General features: G+C 39.2%; 1 protein-coding gene across 2 annotated transcripts in view; it reads right to left on the reverse strand.

The window, feature by feature from the left end:
• The window catches only part of ZFC3H1 (zinc finger C3H1-type containing), a 55886-nt gene extending 37908 nt beyond the window's left edge, over positions 1–17978 (reverse strand). For both annotated transcript variants that reach the window (XR_011380164.1, XM_002711333.5), the window contains exons 1-5: positions 17081–17978; positions 12035–12451; positions 5061–5125; positions 1023–1221; positions 642–865 (exon numbers count right to left, since the gene is read on the reverse strand). Coding sequence is in view for 1 of the 2 variants with exons in the window: in XM_002711333.5 (XP_002711379.2) it covers positions 642–865; positions 1023–1221; positions 5061–5125; positions 12035–12451; positions 17081–17675 (1500 nt within the window). In the remaining variant the exon portion in view is untranslated. The remainder of the gene's footprint in view (positions 1–641; positions 866–1022; positions 1222–5060; positions 5126–12034; positions 12452–17080) is intronic.
• Between the last annotated feature and the right edge of the window lie 12 nt (positions 17979–17990).

Below are 17990 nucleotides of genomic sequence, written 5' to 3' on the forward strand. Positions count from 1 at the left end.
TCTGATCCAGCTCTCTGCTATGGCCTGGGAAAGCAGAAGATGGCCCAAGTCCTTGGGCCCCTGCACCCAAGCGGGAGACCCAGAAGAAGCTCCTGGCTCCTGGCTTCAGATCAGCACAGTTCTGGCCTTTACGGCCTATTGGGGAGTGAACTATCAGATGGAAGACCACCCCCCCACCCCCCCACCCCCCCACCCCCATCTCTCCTCTGAGTAACTCTGACTTTGAAATAAATAAATAAATCGTTAAAAAAAATCCATGTCGTTTGTGACATCCTTTTAGGTTAAATTTAAAAATGAAAAACTAATGAAATTCTGCCCTTGTACCTAAGAAACCAGCCATTTTCAGAATATGTCCTTACCACAATTTTGTAATCCTATTTTCTTCTAAATAGAAAATGGTACCAAAAAAAAAAAAAAGCTAAAAAGCAATCTCTGCGAATCATAATTTTGGTCTCCTTTTTCACTCGGAATTATATCTTCCTTTTCCCCCAAGAATTATTTATACAATAAGCTCTACCAAACACAAGATATCTAGTTTTTCTTAGTTTACTTAACTAGTTTTGCTTAGTTTACTGAATCTATGAAATGGGAATACAAAGACACTTAGATTCGAATAATGTTTTATATTTTGCATTTCTTACTTTACTTCTTGATCTCCTCTTTCCACCAACCAATTTCATGAATCGATTATACTGCTCCTCCTGATTTGAAAGATCTCGAATTTTTCTGATTTCCTCTTCTCTTTTCCTTCTCTCTTCTTCTTCAGCTTGCTTCCTCTGATCCTCTTCTTTCTGCCTTTCCTGTTCTTTTTGTTGTTGTAGTTTCTTCCATGCCTTTGTTTGCTGCTTCCTCAATGCTTGTTTAGCTTTCGATGAAAAACACAGAAACATACCTCTGTTAAAGAGTTTTACAGCACATAAAATAAAAATTAGCTTTAAAATAGCTTTAAGAATGACTTTCTCAGCCGGCGCTGTGGCTCAACAGGCTTCATCCAGTTACAAGAATTTAACAGAAATCATTACCTGTAGTGCTAACTTTTTTGGCTGAGTGTGTTTTTGTACTGGTTTTAACTTTTTGCTGTACAGTTTTTGTTTTAGTCAACTTTTCTTTGCTTTCTTTCATCACCTGCTGTTCTTTCTGTTGCCATTTTTTACTAGCTGACTGAAGAGCCAAAAGACGAAGTTGTAATTCAGAAAGCTCTTCTTCATCTTCACCAAGTTTCTTTAAAAAAAAAAAAAAAGAGACAGAATTTTTAAATTCTATTTAACCTTAAATATTTCCACAAGTCAAATCTTTCATAAGACTAGAATTTACAGTTAATTTTAAGGCAAATATTCGAAAGGAAAATACAGATAAAATAAGGAAACTGTTTTTACTCACCCTAGTCTAAGCCCCTAATTTAACACCTATAATTCAAACAGAAGACCAATCTGTATTGGATACGTGTACATTTATGAACGTATAGGGCTGGAAGGGGAGGATAAATTGATAGGATGATTTAAATAAAGGAAACTTTAAGACTTAGAGACCAGCATTTATCTGGGTTCCCAAAATTGAAAGAATAGTAATCTAATGGCAGGGAATACAAGGAGAAATTAGAATCAAGGAAAGATGGGGCTGGCACTGTGGAATAGCAGGTAAAGCTGCCACCTGCAGTGCCGGCATCCCATATGGGTGTCAGTTCAAGACCCGGATGCTCCACTTCCAATCCAGCTCTCTGCTAGGGCCTGGGCAAACAGTAGAAGATGGCCCAAGTGCTTGGTCCCCTGTGCCTGTGTGGGAGACCAGGAAGAAGTTCCTGGCTTCAGATCAGCACAGCTCCGGTTGTTGTGGCCAATTGAGGAGTGAATCAGCAGATGAAAGACCCCTCCCTCCCTCCCTCCCTCCCTCCCTCTCTCTCTCTCCTTCTCTGTGTAACTCTTTCAAATAAGATTAAAAAAAAAAAAAAAAAAAGGAAAGATGAGAAATTTAGAATGAAGTGGTTCCATAATCATGTGATTCACTAGTCTAATGAGTATTACAGAAAAGAGATAAAGTAAATATCAAGATTCAAATTTAAAAACTTTGTATTTTTTAATTCTTTAAATTATTGAAGAACAAAATGTAGAAATTTGCCTATATTTGAAAATTATGTGTTCTAAACCCATAGATAATATCTGAAAATTTAAAATATTTTAAACACTTAAAACTTTTCTTCAGGGAAGCTGAAAAGTAGATGTGCAGGGCCAGTGCTGTGGCGCAGTAGGTTAATCCCCTGCCTGCAGTGCCAGCATCCCATATGAGCGCTGGTTCATGTCCCAGTTGCTCCTCTTCTATTCCAGCTCTCTGCTATTTGGCCTGGGAAAGCAGTAGAAGATGGCCCAAGTCCTCAGGCCCCTGTACTCCTGTGGGAGATCCAGAAGAAGCTTTCTGGCTCCTGGCTTTGGATCGGCCCAGCTCCAGTCATTGCGGCCATTTGGGGAGTGAACCAGCGGATGGAAGACCTCTCTCTTTCTCTCTCTGCCCCCTTTTCTTTTTTTTCTTTTTTTTTTTTTTTTTTATTTTTTGACAGGCAGAGTGGACAGTGAGAGAGACAGAGAGAAAGGTCTTCCTTTGCCGTTGGTTCACCCTCCAATGGCCGCCGCAGCCGGCAACCGCGCTGATCCGATGGCAGGAGCCAGGTGCTTCTCCTGGTCTCCCATGGGGTGCAGGGCCCAAGCACTTTGGCCATCCTCCACTGCACTCCCTGGCCACAGCAGAGAGCTGGCCTGGAAGAGGGGCAACCGGGACAGAATCCAGCGCCCCAACCGGGACTAGAACCCGGTGTGTCGGCGCCACTAGGCGGAGGATTAGCCTACTGAGCCGCGGCGCCGGCCTCTCTCCCCCTTTTCACTGTCTGTAACTCTACCTCTCAAATAAGTAATAAATAAAATCTGTGAAAAAAAAAGTAGTTTGCTTTTTTCCAGTTGAAATAGCCTTGTAATTATTCTTTCTTTTTTGAGATAATTTTTAAAAAATCTATTCCCTTTTGTTTATTAAAATGCAATTGAAAACATCAGGTTACCTAACCAAAGGTTCTTAATTAGAGTCCACTGGCTTGGGATGGTGAGACTGGTAGGTGGGGCCCTCTGCCCTCCCCACCCTGAATTTAATACCAAATTGTGTATTTTGCCTTTATGTATGTATATAAAGGCCTAAGGAGGCAACAAAAAAAGAGTCTAATAAAAAAAGGTAAAAATCTTCTTTATAATTTTTTCTTATAGATGAATTGGAAATATATTCTTCTGAAATTCAGTTCAATTATTTCTGTTCTTATGTATGAAGAAAATAGTGGGTCCTATTTAATAGTTTCAATTCAAAATAACCTTACATAAATCCCTAACTGAACTACCATCATATGCACTTCAGTACTTCAGTTTAACCAAATGGGAAATAGTTACCTTTTCCACTGTTGGGAAATATATGTAAATACATTTTGAAATGATCATGATTTCTCTTAACTTAGTCCTTCAAACACAACAAATTCTATAGTTTGATATTGAAATCCTAGAGCTGTGCTGTCTAGTATAGTAGCAATGAGCCACATCTGACTATTTAAATTTTCCACCAAAATGGAATTTAAAAATTTGCACCCAAACCATATTAATCAAGTTCCTAGTAGTCACATGTGTTTAACAGCTACCATACTAGAGATTGCAACTGAAGAATATTTCAATTATCTGTATAAAATTCTATTGGACAATATGATCTATACAATTTAACTAAAATAAAGCTACCATTCTATTCCACTGACACTTAAAAAAATCTCATTAATTTTTTGCAACAACTCCTTCAAGAATTAAAGAAAACTACTGATTCTATCACACAACTACATGCACCTGAAGCACCTACTTGAACACCAACAGCACTGCACTAGGAATCAGAGAATCTCATTCAACTTCTTGCTAGGACACTTAATTCCCAAATAATTTTAGGCAAGTTACTTAATCTACCCATCTGACTCTTACCTTATCTATAAAACATACATAATATAAACCTATTTATAGGGCTAAAGTGAGCATATTAAAACAGGCATTTGTGTCTGTAACAGTATCATTCCTATAATTCAGGACCATTTTTTTCCCTAAAGCCTTTAGGGTCTTTGAATCATTTCACTTTACTTATAAAAACAAATTGAAAACTAAGCAGACCAAACTGCAGATATTTCTTATCTGTAATTCAACAAAGAGAAGACTTGGGCTACTGAATGCCCATTACATGTCAAACACAGTGCTTGATGCTTCCGTTTATTCTATTAAGCCTTTCCACAACCTCAAGAAGAGGCCAGGGCTGTGCCATAGAGGGTAAGGCTGCAGCCTGTAGTGCCAACATCCCATACGGTGCCAGTTCAAGTCCTAGCTGCTCTACCTCCGATCCACCTCTTTGTTATGGCCTGGGAAAGCAGTAGAGGATGGCCCAAGTCCCTGGGCCCCTGCACCCACACAGGAGAACCAGAAGCAGCTTGTGGCTCCTGGCTTCAGATCGGCACAGCTCCAGCCACTGTGGCCATTTGGGGAGTAAACCAGCAGATGGAAGACTTCTCTCTCTCCCTCTTTTTCTCTAACTCTGCCTTTTAAATACATTTTTAAAAAATTTAAAAAAATAAAAAATACCCTCAGAAGAAAACAAAGGCAAGCAAAAGCTCAACAGCTTTACAAGGTTACATAGCTACTAAGAGAAGCTACATTTGAGACCAGGTCAAGGTCTATCTAATGCCAAAGCTTTCTCACAGAGGATAATCCATAAAAATAGAAAATCTGTGGATCAAAATTAAAAGCTTCAAAAAAAAAATAAGCATAAAGATCATTTATGGATATGTATAGTATTTCTACTATATATGTGTATAGTATTTCAATTAAATAAAATCTGAAGATCTAGTAGAAAGAGGCTCCCAAGACATCTCTGTAGAATTGTTAAGCCTCTTTCACAAACAAGGCTATAGCAATGACAAAAGGAAATAAATGAAAAGCAAGAAAGAATTTCCCCTTTCAAAAGGACAAGCTAAAGCAATGGATATTCAATCCAACAAAGCAGTATCTTACCTTTTCAGACAGAATATCTGAGGCACTAACTCTTCTTGTTAAATTTTGTTCTTTATCTTCTAATCCTTTAAAATAAAGTAACATCTTTTGAATACTCTAAAAGTTAGCCACAACCAATCTAAAACAAAATGTTAAATAATATTTAGTAGTAATTACTTTTAAGAGTGTCATTAAAGGACTTCATTTTCTCACTTTCAAACAAAAGGGAAGAGTATGATGAAAGAAAATGAAAACCTAACCTAACGTCTTCTATTAGTCATTTCTGAAAGTTTTGAGGCAAAATAACTCAAAAAGTACTAAATAAATTAAAACTATGTTTTGATAAAATGAACTAGAAATAATTTCAAATAAGAACAGAATTTGCAGAGTAGATAAACAACAAGCAAATCTTCATTACTAAATAGAATCCACACTGATAGATTACATGATTAAACTAATTCAATCCTAGATGGGTTCAACAATGAGATACTGTACTGCATATTCGCCACTAAAGAATTGGTCCTCTATATATTAGCAATTGGCAATAGTGGGGACACTTAACAAAAATAAGTGCATCAACCCAATTTCCCAGAATTCTAGCCCTGGGCCCCAATTTATAATAAACCTATATTTAAACATTATCTAATCCACAAGAGCTTTACAAATCATTTAAGAAAGCTATAGTCTATTAAAAAAAAGTATTGCAATACATTCATTTATAGTTAACAGAGATGAAGTTAAAAACTTGGAAACCTTTCAACAAAATGACACAACTGAAGTTGCTAAGCTAGCACTTTAACTATTTAAACCCCACCAAGCCTAGTGCTTTTCCCCTAACACCAGACCTGTCGAGTTTCCCAGCACCCTAATCTGATCGCTAAAGCAGGCCTATTGGTGAAAGGATAAGCAACTTATTCAATAAATAAATGATCACCCTACACAAAGTAGGTAATCAAATTCTAAGGTATGAGGTTATGCCACAAGGCTTATTCTAGAAATGTGAATTTGTTGCAATGATTGCTATATTAGAAAATAATTAGAACATAACAATTTTCCTATCTATTTGTGATTTGTTTCAAATAAACACTGAGAGGATACAGAATACCAGGACCGGAGCCTCGGCTCACTTGGTTAATCCTCTGCCTGCGGCGCCAGCATCCCATATGGGCACCAGGTCCTAGTCCTGGTTGCTCCTCTTCCAGTCCAGCTCTCTGCTGTGGCCCGGGAAGGCAGGAGAGGATGGCCCAAGTGCTTGGGCCCCTGCACCCGCATGGGAGACCAGGAGGAAGCACCTGGCTCCTGGCTCCGGATCGGCGCAGCATGCCAGCCATAGCAGCCATCTGGGTGGTGAACCAACAGAAGGAAGCCCTTTCTCGTCTCTCTCACTGTCTAACTCTGCCTATCAAATAAAAAAAAAAAAAAAAAAAAAAAAAGAGGATACAGAAAACTGCACCCAAGTGATCTGAACCATGTAGGAACACATAAACCATAGATGCTTCCAATATCTATCAGCTACCTCAGTTCCTCTTGTGTTGTTACTGCCATACACATTCACATCTGGTGTTACAACTTACTGATTTCAGATAATATTACCTCACGGAAACTTCAAATCTTCCATTTCCACAAGCACGCTTTAGACCTATTTCAAGGTATAGTGACTTATTTGTTATAATATCTTAAGCATTTTTAATCCATTCAATGTATAAAGATGTGCCATAATTTTTCCTCAATTCTTATCATTTTTACGTGCCACTGACAAAATTTTTGTGAATTGTTCCTCTAACACTATATTCATCATACACTCTTGTGGTTTTATTGTAATTTTGCAGCATGGTAAGTTTTAGAAATATGTATATCCCATTGTAAGAAGATTTTACTTCAAGGAAAACCAAAATACAAATAATTATTAAAAATAAAAACAGCTTTCCAATAATAAATATAGAAGGCACTCAATTTTTCTCTTACATGTGTTATTAGGTACTATCATACTAATGCCATGGATGTGTACAATAAAATTTTTATTTCTTCAAATTTTTTTAAAAGATTTATTTTAATTATTTGAAAGACAGCGTTAGAAAGAGAGAGAGAGGTCTTCCATCCACTGGTTCACTCCCCAGATGGCCACAATGGCCAGAGCTGCACTGATCTGAAGCCAGGAGCTTCTTCCGGGTCTCCCATGCAGGTGCAAGGACCCAAGGACTTGGGCCATCTTCTACTGCTATCCCAGGCCATAGCAGAGAGCTGGATTGGAAGAGGAGCAGCCACGACTAGAACCGGCACTCAAATGGGATGCTGGCGCTTCAGGCCAGCGCGTTAACCTGCTGTACCACAGTGCCAGCCCTGTATTTCTTCAATTTGTACTCAAAACTTCCAAAATGAAAATGAGTCTAGGGCACTCATAAGTATTTAGAAAATTAACTAGAATTCTCAAGTGAGCTGCAAGACAGAAACATCAGCAAATAGATCATGGGTGGAGAACATCTGGCCTGCGGGCCGTTAAGGCTCATATCATTTCGTCTGGCCCTGCCAAGGCAGGACTCGAAATTCAGTAAATCCACAGCAGGCTAATTTTTAAGTTAATAATTTTGTATGGATTTCAAATGATGTTATAAATATCCCAATGGCCCTTGGCAGAAAAAATGTTCCCCATCTGATAAACCACAATAATGAGATTATCCTAAGAAAATAGGACAATAAAGACATGAAAAAGAAGTTACACAGATAAAAGTTTATTTTTTAAAAATACAAAAAAGGAAAATTAGAAAGTTACAAGAAAATCCAAGATATAGTATTATAGAAACCCTAAAATTTTAAAGTAAGGAAGCAATTAGTGAATATAGTAGAGATGAGTAGAGATGTCCACCCCTTAAAGAGTATTCAACTCTGCAGTTGGGAGTGATTCTTTGAAAAACACTAGATTGTCAGTCCTCAGCTTAAGACCTTATAAAAGCTTCCCATTTCCCTCAGAATAAACCAGAATTCTCACAAGGTGCTACATGATCTGCCTACCTGCCATCTCCAATTTCTGCTCTCTGTTATTCATCCCCCTTACTCTCTTATTTAGTAGCACCAGCCTGATTGTTATTCCTCAAATACGCCAGGCATCATTCTACATGACAGTCCTTACTATAGTTCAGTGATTCTCAAAATTTCACAAGTATCAGAATCAAGAAGAGGGCTGTTTAATGCTGGGTCCATCCCAGAGCTCACAATTCAGTCGTTCTGCGGAGGGCCCGAAAATCTGCATTTCTGTCAAATTTCCAGATAATATGGTCCCCAGAGACCAGACTCTGCAAATCACCACTGTAGCTATTTTCTTCGTCTAGGAGTCTCTTTTCCCAGATTCATTTGTTATTCTCTCACCTTCAAATTTGGATCTAGGGACTGGCATCACAGTGTAGCGGGCTAAGCCACAGCCTCTGACATGTTTATATACCTCTGGGTGTTGGTTCAAGAATCAGCTGCTCTATTTCTAATCTAGCTCCCTACTAATGCACCTAGGAAAGCAGCTGAAGATGATCCAAGTACTTGGGTGATTGTTACCCATGTGTGAGACCTAGATAAAGTTCCTGGCTCTTCACTTCTGCATGGCCCAGACCCAGCTGCTGTGGTCATTTGGGGAGTGAACCAGCTGATGGAAGATCTCTCTCTCCCTCACTCTCTTGTCATTTTGCCTTTCAAATAAATTTGAAAGCCTGCTCAACATTAAAGAAAAAAACTTCAAGATATTCAAGGCCCTTCCCAATCCAACTACTAGCCATCCTTTTATAAATTATTCCCAACTACTCTCTAAAATACACCATATATATTCCATATTGATCCATATTTAATTAATCTTAAAAAGTCCTCTGTCTCCTTTTCTACTCACTTGGTTCCTTCTAACTTCCCAAGTAGAAAAGGACTGATTTTTCAAGATGCATATCAACATTTCTGAAAACTCTTCAAATCCTGGTGGGGATATTTATCATTCCTCTAAGTTACCACAAGCTTTCACAAATAATTCTTATTATACCGTAAGATGGTTATTTCTATGTCTTTTCTATCCCTTTGGAAACTGCCTGTCTGAAATTGTGGTCCTAAACTGAAGAGACAAAGAGTATCTCTCCGACAACGTATAACCAGAAATAGTCTGCATTCTGGTTTAAAACCAAACATATACCATATGAGTAGTTTGGAACACTTCAGTTATAGTGTGACCCCAGAGCAGAAGTCTACTCATGTGCCCGGCAAGTACAAACGTAATTTCTCTCTGAGGATTCCATGTTCTTCCTAGGCCTTAAACAATTTCTGCCAAATAATAAATGAAAATCATTAAGAAAACAAAGTGCCAAAAATGAAAACCAGCAGAAGCAAAACCCATCAGAAACCAGGCACAACAAAACCCAAGATAGTGGAACTATTCCAGGGACAGAAGACAAAATACATCTATGGTTAAACTTGTTTAAAGAAATAAATTTGAAAATATAAACAGGGAGAAGAAAACATAAAAGAATCAAAGTGATCTGAAAAAAAACACAGCTAAAATACTAAAAAAAAGTGAAATTTAAGACAATAGGTGGTCTTAAGGCAGATCAGACACAGCCAAAAAGACAATCAGTAAAATTAAGATACATGAGGAAATTTTCCAAAATTCAGCAACAGCTACAACGAAATAGGAACTCAGAGATGTTAATGTGAATGATAAAGCAAGTGGACTTAAAATACATTAATCTAAACAGAATTGCAGAGAAGAGAGAAAATGGAGCAAGATTTTGAGAGACAGTGATATATTTTTCAGATCCAGTAAAAGATCCAATCCAGAGTCAGGAAACCTAACAACTGTAAGTAAAAAGAAATCTAAAATCAATATTTAATAAACAATGAAGTTCAAAAATATTATCTTGGGGCCAGGTCTGTAGTGCAGTGGGCTAAACCACTGCTTGTGATGCCATCATTCCATATTGGAGTAGTTTGAATCCTTGGTGCTCCACTTCCAATCCAGCTTCCTGCTAATGCACCTGGGAAGGCAGTGAAGATGGCCCAACTGCTTGGGCCTCTGCCACCCATGTTACTGACCAGGATGGAGTGTTTGGCTCCTAGCCTCACCTGGTTTGTACCTGGCTGTTGCAGCTATATAGGGAGAGAACCAGTGGATGGAAGGTCTCGCTCCGTCTGTCACTCTTTCAAATAAATAATGTTTTTGTGGAAATAAATAAATTTTTAAAAATGGCAAGGAAGGGGAGAAATCACATCATATGAACATGGATGAAAAATCCTAAAAATTAACAAATCTTCATTGAGAATAACCCACAATTGGAAAAACCCAACTATCCCTTAACTGGTAAATGAATACAGTATAGCTGTACAATGAAAAACTACTCAGCAACAAAAAAACATATTACTTATACAACTACAAGTATGAGTTTCAAATACACCACACTAGGTAGAAAAAAGCTAGAATCAAAAGGGACAGATCAGTAATTATCAGGTGGATAAAGTGTAGCAGGAGATGTTAACTAGAAAGGAGCAGAAGGGAGCTGTTAGAGGGTTTTTTTTTTTTTTTTTTGTGCTTTGGTGGCATTTTATTTTTTTAAAGTTAATTTATTTGAAAGGCAGACACACACACAGCCATCCACTAGTTCACTCCCTACATGGCAGCAGGAGCCTGCACTCCATCCAGGTCTCTACGTGGGTGCAGGGGCCCAAGTGGGAGACTCCTCTACTGGTAGAGGTTGATGGCAACTATTCTTGTATATTTATTGTGTTGACTGGTGATGGTTATCCAACTACCTGCATTAGTCCAAACCTGAGGAGTATACACATAAAAGAGTGAATTTTACTGTACAAAAGTTGTAAAATTAACAACCCAAAACCAGGATTTAAAATTGAAACATCATGAACTATTTGACCTGACATACAAGGGTGTTTTAACACTACAGGGGCCGGCGCTGTGGCACATAGCCTGAGGCTCCAACACCACATATGGGCATTGGTTCTAGTCCTGGCTGCTCCTCTTCCGATCCAGATCTCTGCTATGGCCTGGGAAAGCAGAAGATGGCCCAATTCCTTAGGCCCCTGCCACCCGTGGGGGAGACCCGGAAGGAGCTCCTGGCTTCAGATCAGTGCAGCTGCAGCCGTTGCAGCCATCTGGGGAGTAAACCAGCAGATGGAAGACCTCTCCAGTTCTACCACTTTGTAACTTTTAAATAAATAAAATCTTCAAAAAAAATTTTAAAAACACTATAAATTCATATATTTCATTAGACTAATAAGGGAGACAAATTAGATGATGTTCTTGATGATCTTAAAAAAGATTTGAGGGGCCGGCGCTGTGGTGTAGTGGGTAAAGCCGCCACCTGCAGCGCTAGCATCCCATATGGGCACCAGTTCGAGTCCCAGCTGTTCCACTTGCAATCCAGCTCTCTGCTATGGCCTGGGAAAGCAGTGGAAGATGGCCCAAGACCTTGGTCCCCTGCACCTGTGTGGGAGACCCAGAAGAAGCTCCTGGCTCCTGGCTTCAGATAGGTGCAGCTCCAGCCAATGCAGCCATTTGGGGAGTGAACCAGCAGATGGAAGACCTCTCTCTCTCTCTGCCTCTGTCTCTCTCTGTGATTCTTTCAAGTAAAACAAATATAATCTTTTAAAAAATAAAAGACTTTATAAATTTCAACATCCATTCATGCTTGAAAATCTCAAACCAAAAAGAGGAAAAAAGCTTCCTTTACCTCATCAAAGATTGCTACAAAGAACCTAACACAAGTTACTGGTAAATGTCCTATAAATAAGGAAACAAAGGTGCTATTATTACTTATATTCACCATTGTGTTAGTAAGTGCTGGCAAGCATTTCAGGCCAAAAAATAAATAAACTAAGGATCAGAATGGAAACAAAACTTGTCATTATTGAATGATGATGAAGAAACACAAAAATATTTACAAATAATTATAACCCTATCAATGAAGTTAACTCCCTTACAGAATGATGTACTATTACTAATTAAAGTATTTTTCCATTACCTTGATTAGCTTCAGTAGTGTCAGATTTCAGGGAAAGCTGCTTTGCTCCATCTTTAACTTTTTTCAACCGGTTCTTATCTCCTGGTAAAGTCAATTTTTGCCTGAGTGGTTTTAATTCAAATGCCTGAAAAGTTTTGACCTGTGTTTTCTCCTCAGGAGCTTCTTCTTTATTTGAGTCCTTTGTAATACTGACATCATCAGTGCTTGTTTGGTCCTCAAGAGTCAATGTTTTAGGATCTTCCTGCACATTTTCTTCTTTGCTACTCAAAGCTAGTTTTTCATCCTTATTGATGCATTCTAGTTCCAACTGTATCTGTTTATACTTTAAAAGTAAATCTTCAAAAGTTTCTTCCCCACAGCTTTCACTTTTTGATGAATAATTCTGTTTTCTTGATGGAGATCTCCCAAAACTTTTGGCTGAACAGCATATTAAGGAAATCAGTGGCCAAAAATTGTCCAGTTAAATTTAACCAAAAAGAATCTAAGTTACAGATGAATTTTCTCTTAATCTTTCAAGAAAAATTTGGTAAATTTACTAAGTTCCATTAATAGATAACACCCACTTTCACTCTGTACCCATATTTCAACTTAGTAAGGATTCACATAAATAGTCCACTTACAGAAATCATTAGTGTCAGCAATTACCAGTAGTATCCACACGTAGTCTACCTAGTTTTGTGGCATCCCTCCTTCTGTAGGTATCAGTAAAGCCCAAAACGTGCTAAATGTTAAAAATCCTTTTCTGAAGAAGAAACAATGGTTTGTCACAGGTGTGGATAATTTACATTTCAGCTAATCAGGAGGAAATGTTTCTTCTCTTTAGTTTCATTTCTCAAATTGTGAACAAATTAGAGATAAAAGATGAACATTGATAATGGCTAGGTAGGTATAAGACAAATTTATGGCCAGCGCCGTGGCTCACTTGGTTAATCCTCCGCCTGCGGCGCCGGCATCCCATATGGGTGCCCGTTTCTAGTCCCAGTTGTGCCTCTTCTAGTCCATCTCTCTGCTGTGGCCCAGGAAGGCAGTAAAGGATGGCCCAAGTGCTTGGGTACCTGCACCTGCGTGGAAGACCAGGAAAAGCACCTGGCTCTTGGCTTCGGCTCGGCACAGCGCACCGGCCATTTGGGGGGTGTCTCTCTTTCTGTCTTAAAAAAAAAAAAAAAAAAAAAAAAGACTAATTTATGAGACTTCTTAAAGAAATCTGATACATACAGGCATAGAGCTCTATATACTAATATCCAACAGATGTACTACTAAAATAATTATGGCAGTTACATAACCTTAAAAAAAAAAAAACACCTTTGAATAGTTCTTAAGATGTATCTTTTAAACTACTTTGCCTTAAAGACAAGGCTATCTAAGGCAATTACTTTTATTTTCTTGTCTAACATGATACTTAGAACTTAATTTCTTCATTAAAAATGGCTACAAAGTTCCAAACTGTAATTTTTATTTAAAACAGGAAGGCATATGAGAATTGCTACACTTAACTTTTCCAGCCTGGAAATTAACAAGTGAAAAAGATAAGTACCTCTAGTGGATTTATACAATATATCATTTACGGATCATTTTGAACTTACTGGCTAGTATCTAACATTATGGGTCCTAAATATGGTCCTTTCATTTAACCGAATGCAAGCAGCCAGCAAAGATTTTAAAATTCCCTTGATGGCCAAGTCAAGAATGAAAATTCACAACCAAGTATTTGAGAAACTAAGCACTACAATTGAAATCCTCTCTCTTTTGCAGCAAAACTTTCTTATAGATCTTTAGATCTCTGACCTCTACAGAGCCTCTTTATGGAAGACCGCTTGCTTCTCAACTGAAAGCAATCTAGCTTCTAATCCTATTCATTAACAGAATCTGTCTGGGAGTTCACCCATCAGTGTTTTCAAACCTTATTTTACTTGTAGCACTTGATACTGTAAACCACTGTTTTGATATCCTTAACTGCCAATGCCTTGTCTCCCTACCTTCTCTTCCTGACTTCTTTCTTTCCAACTCCTGAAATAACAGTACTCTTCAGTAAGCTCTACTTAGCCTCTTTTTTCATTCTGAGAGTTCTTAAGCACTCCAATAGTTTCACGTAACACAGGAGGAAAGTCTGGCCTGGTTTCAAGATATTTTGGGTTCTCTGTTTCCCACAAGCCACCCTCCAAACTGCTGCCAGGGTAATCTTTCCAGAATACAAATCCGACCAGATCATTCCTTGTGTAAATCTCATCTACAGTCCAAAATCTCAGAATGATTTTAAGTTCTTTATGATCTGACATGTGCTTACCTTTCTAATCTTTCCTTTCCCCTGCTCATCACAATTTACACATAGCTTTGAGTGTAGGTTTCTTTTCTTCAGTTTGACACAAATTTAAGTCACCTCTCCAGGGCAGCCAAAGTTACTTGCTCTCCCCTCTCGTTATGCACTCTTTGTACATAAATTCAGTAACTATCTACACTTACATCCGAGTTTTCAACAGAAACATCTGAAGGTATAACTGAAGTCAGTAAAACTAAAGACTAATAAAGACCTTAGGAACATGCACAAAGGAAAAAGATTCAATACATTAACAAAAATTAAAACAATGCAAGAACATAAAAGAAAAGCAATTATGACCTATGACTAATTTTCAAGGCTAAATGAAATCTCCTACCACTATTTTTAAGGATAGCTGGAATCACACACTAGATTTAGTTTTAAGCTTGTCAAGATTCAAGTTCTAACTGAAATCTGATTCAAAACAAAACAAGAGCTCTAAGTGAAAATGAAATGACTTTTTACTGATGAGAAACACTGGCCTAATTATGCTAACTCTCATCAGATTTGAAAGTTTAAAACAGTATTCTAGGGAGACTTAAGATAGACCAATGAAGTGTCTATCATTAAGAAAAAAGTTAAAATGAACAATGAAAATAATAAATACAACAGAATTTGGTTTATTCTATTTTTAAAGTAACAATTAGCATATCTTAATTATTACAGAAAAATAAATTATTGCAAAAAAAAAGAAAAAAAAATAAGCTAAAACCAAATCCTCTACTTGAGCTACTTCATTTCTAGATTATGCAAATGAGCCACAGAATGACCCTCACTCTTTATACATTTAAAATAAAAGTCATCTTCAAATCACATAGTAGAAATATGAATTAAACTCAGTATAATTTTGACAAAGAAATCCAAATTAATAAAACTTTTGTTACAAATTTTGTTTGCTCATGTTACACAAGAGACTGGGAACAACGTTTTCCTTCTCAAATTCTTAGAAAGAACACTTCTAGAATAGATTAGTGATACTTCAGGAGGAAAACAATGAGCAGAGGGTCAAAACAAGAATCCTTTTCTTAAGTGCAGCATCTGTGAAAAGAAAAAGAGCAAGATGGCTCATTTCTGACAAGTTACTACAGAAGCCAAAATCACACAGGCAAACTGGTTATTGTCCTATAATTTTTTTGCAATATCATATGCCTGTTCATTAATAAAAAAAAAAGCATAAGCATAAAAATTAATGAAAGCACACAGCAGAGGCTCAAACTGGCAATGAAGAGGCAGAGAAAGGCCAGCACATTTGCCTCCTCTTTCTGTAACATAAAACAAATTCAGAAAAAGCTTGCTGAATGTGCATAGTTATCTTTTACTTATCTTGATTTGAGCATTTTATACTAAACTGTAATACATATGTTTTAATAGGTTTTCTGTTTAATTCAGAATGAAGAACAACAAAAAAAAAATCCACGGAGAAGAAAAATACCTTGGGCAGTGGTTTCCTAACCTCAAGAGAATGCTTACTGTCTTCACAAAGTGAAATATACACATAATTTTGTCTGAAAGAATCCTTAAATGCTCCTAACTCAATTTTTATCACATAAGTCAAGCTTTTTAGCGCCCTAGCACCAAAAGCTACTTCCTACCTAAATGTACATTCTTTGTACCCCATATAGCGTGACATCTGGGAAAGACCATTCTTGCCTTAAGTATTCTATAAAAATAATTTTGAGAGTCTTCCAAACAAACGTCATTATATATACACTTCATATGTAATGAATATAATAAAAAATTACCACACAATGGAAATTACAACTAGTAATGAAAGTCCTCAGTAAACTACTTCATGCAATTATTGCAGAGTCAGGCATGGTCTATAAACCCATGATGAAACAGGAAACAAACTGATGACTGGTTCCTCAGCATAAATCTTAAGAAAACTCAGTAATGCTAAAAGATAACTGAAAAGTGAGAGCAAAAATATTTTGTTTTCCTTCTCAACTTGTCCATAATCTCCACCATACTTACACATTCTCCCCTCTAATTATTAAAACGCTGTTAAATTTATCTTTCTCTGGCTAGCCCACATCTAGTCAACATTAATAGTTACAAAATATCCAAAAGTGAACGGAGGAAATAGAGGAGTTAAAACTTTTAAAAACAATGTACGAATTTAAAATCTCTGAATTAACATGGCTGGTAAAAACACTGGGTCTCTCTTCCTGCTGCCCTCACCCTCCCTCTCCCACCCCACTTTAAAAGGCAGCATGAGAAAAAATATATCAAGAAAGGGTAAAAACAGAATCACAAGAACAGAATTATGAGGAACGAAACTTTACAATCCAAAGTGCAACATGACATAATCAATAAACAGTATTTCTCAAAATATTTACTATTTTTTCTCTCTTAAAATCGAAGTCAACTTCACATGAAGTTCCTGAACCAGCAAAAAAAAAAAAAAAAAAAAAAAAAAAAGCCAACGAAAGTTGGACGTCTGGTTGGTGTACCATGACAAATCCGATTTGACAGTCTTAGAGCCTACCAGCTAACCCCGACCCGCAATACGTTAAAGAGCGACATACCCAATCAAGCAATTCTAAAGACACATCGCCGTCGTTTGACACATGACAATTAGCACAGAGCTTCCTTTATAAGAGCACACTGACACGGGGCCAAATAAGCGGTTCTGCAGGTTCAGAAAAGTTCCACTCATCTCACAGACCTAGCACTGACGCTAAAAGGAACTTCAGGGACACACCCAGGGCAGACCGCCACGTTAAGGATACAGCTCTTCCGCGGGGGAGAGGGCTCTCGCCAGCTCTGGCCGCTGCCGAATCCGGATCCCGCGCCTCCTCCCAGAGGTCTGCCCCCGGGCTTGCCTCCTCGCTCGCCCCCTCCGCGCCCCCGACTCCAGCGACTCCCACCCCTGTAAGGCCTGCCTCGAAAGCGGAAACGGTCCAAGGCGAGGTGGCTCCGCTCCCAGAAAGACGGCCGGGGGCTGCTTTCGGACAGCGAGCTCGAAGGCATCCGCACCGAGGGCGGGTGAGACCGGAACGGTTCTTTGGGCCGGTAGCTGCTGGGTCCCCTGAGGTGGCCGCGCTCCGACGCGTGCCGCGAGCGTGAGAAATTCCTCAGCTGCTGCCGAGAAGAGGACGATGACGAGGAGGAGCCAGCGCCTCCGCCGGATCCGCCGCCCCGGGCCGGGTGAGGAGGCCTTCGCCGCGGGTACGGCAACAGCCCGCCGCCGCTGCTGCTGCTGCTGCTCCGGCTCCGGATCTGGCTGTTGTTGTCGTCGTCGCTGATCTCCCCATCTTCAAGCTCCCCTTCTTCCTTCGGCGAGAGGCCGCTGGAGGCCGGGGCCGGAGTGTCCTCGGTCGCCATCCGGGCAGCTGCGGCTCCCGCACCACTTAGCCCTCCGTCCGGGGATCCGCCCGACAATTGCCTTCCTCCTCGGCCCTCTTCTTTCCTAACGGACCCGGTCGGTGCGGCCTTCCCGCAGTCGGACACCTAGCGGGCTCTGCTCCCCAACTTCCCCGCACCCCAGCTCCTCCTCGCCGGACCGTCGCTACCCCGTTCCCTCGCCTAGCGCCCCCTTGCTCTTCCGCGGCTGAGGTTCTTCCGCCTCGCGAGAAAGGGGCTCTAGCAGCGGCCGTGCCCGAGACGTCACTTCCTGCGCCTCGCAGGAAACGGGCCTCC

The sequence above is a fragment of the Oryctolagus cuniculus genome, chromosome 11 (genome assembly GCF_964237555.1).
Source record: "Oryctolagus cuniculus chromosome 11, mOryCun1.1, whole genome shotgun sequence".
NCBI lineage: Eukaryota > Metazoa > Chordata > Mammalia > Lagomorpha > Leporidae > Oryctolagus > Oryctolagus cuniculus.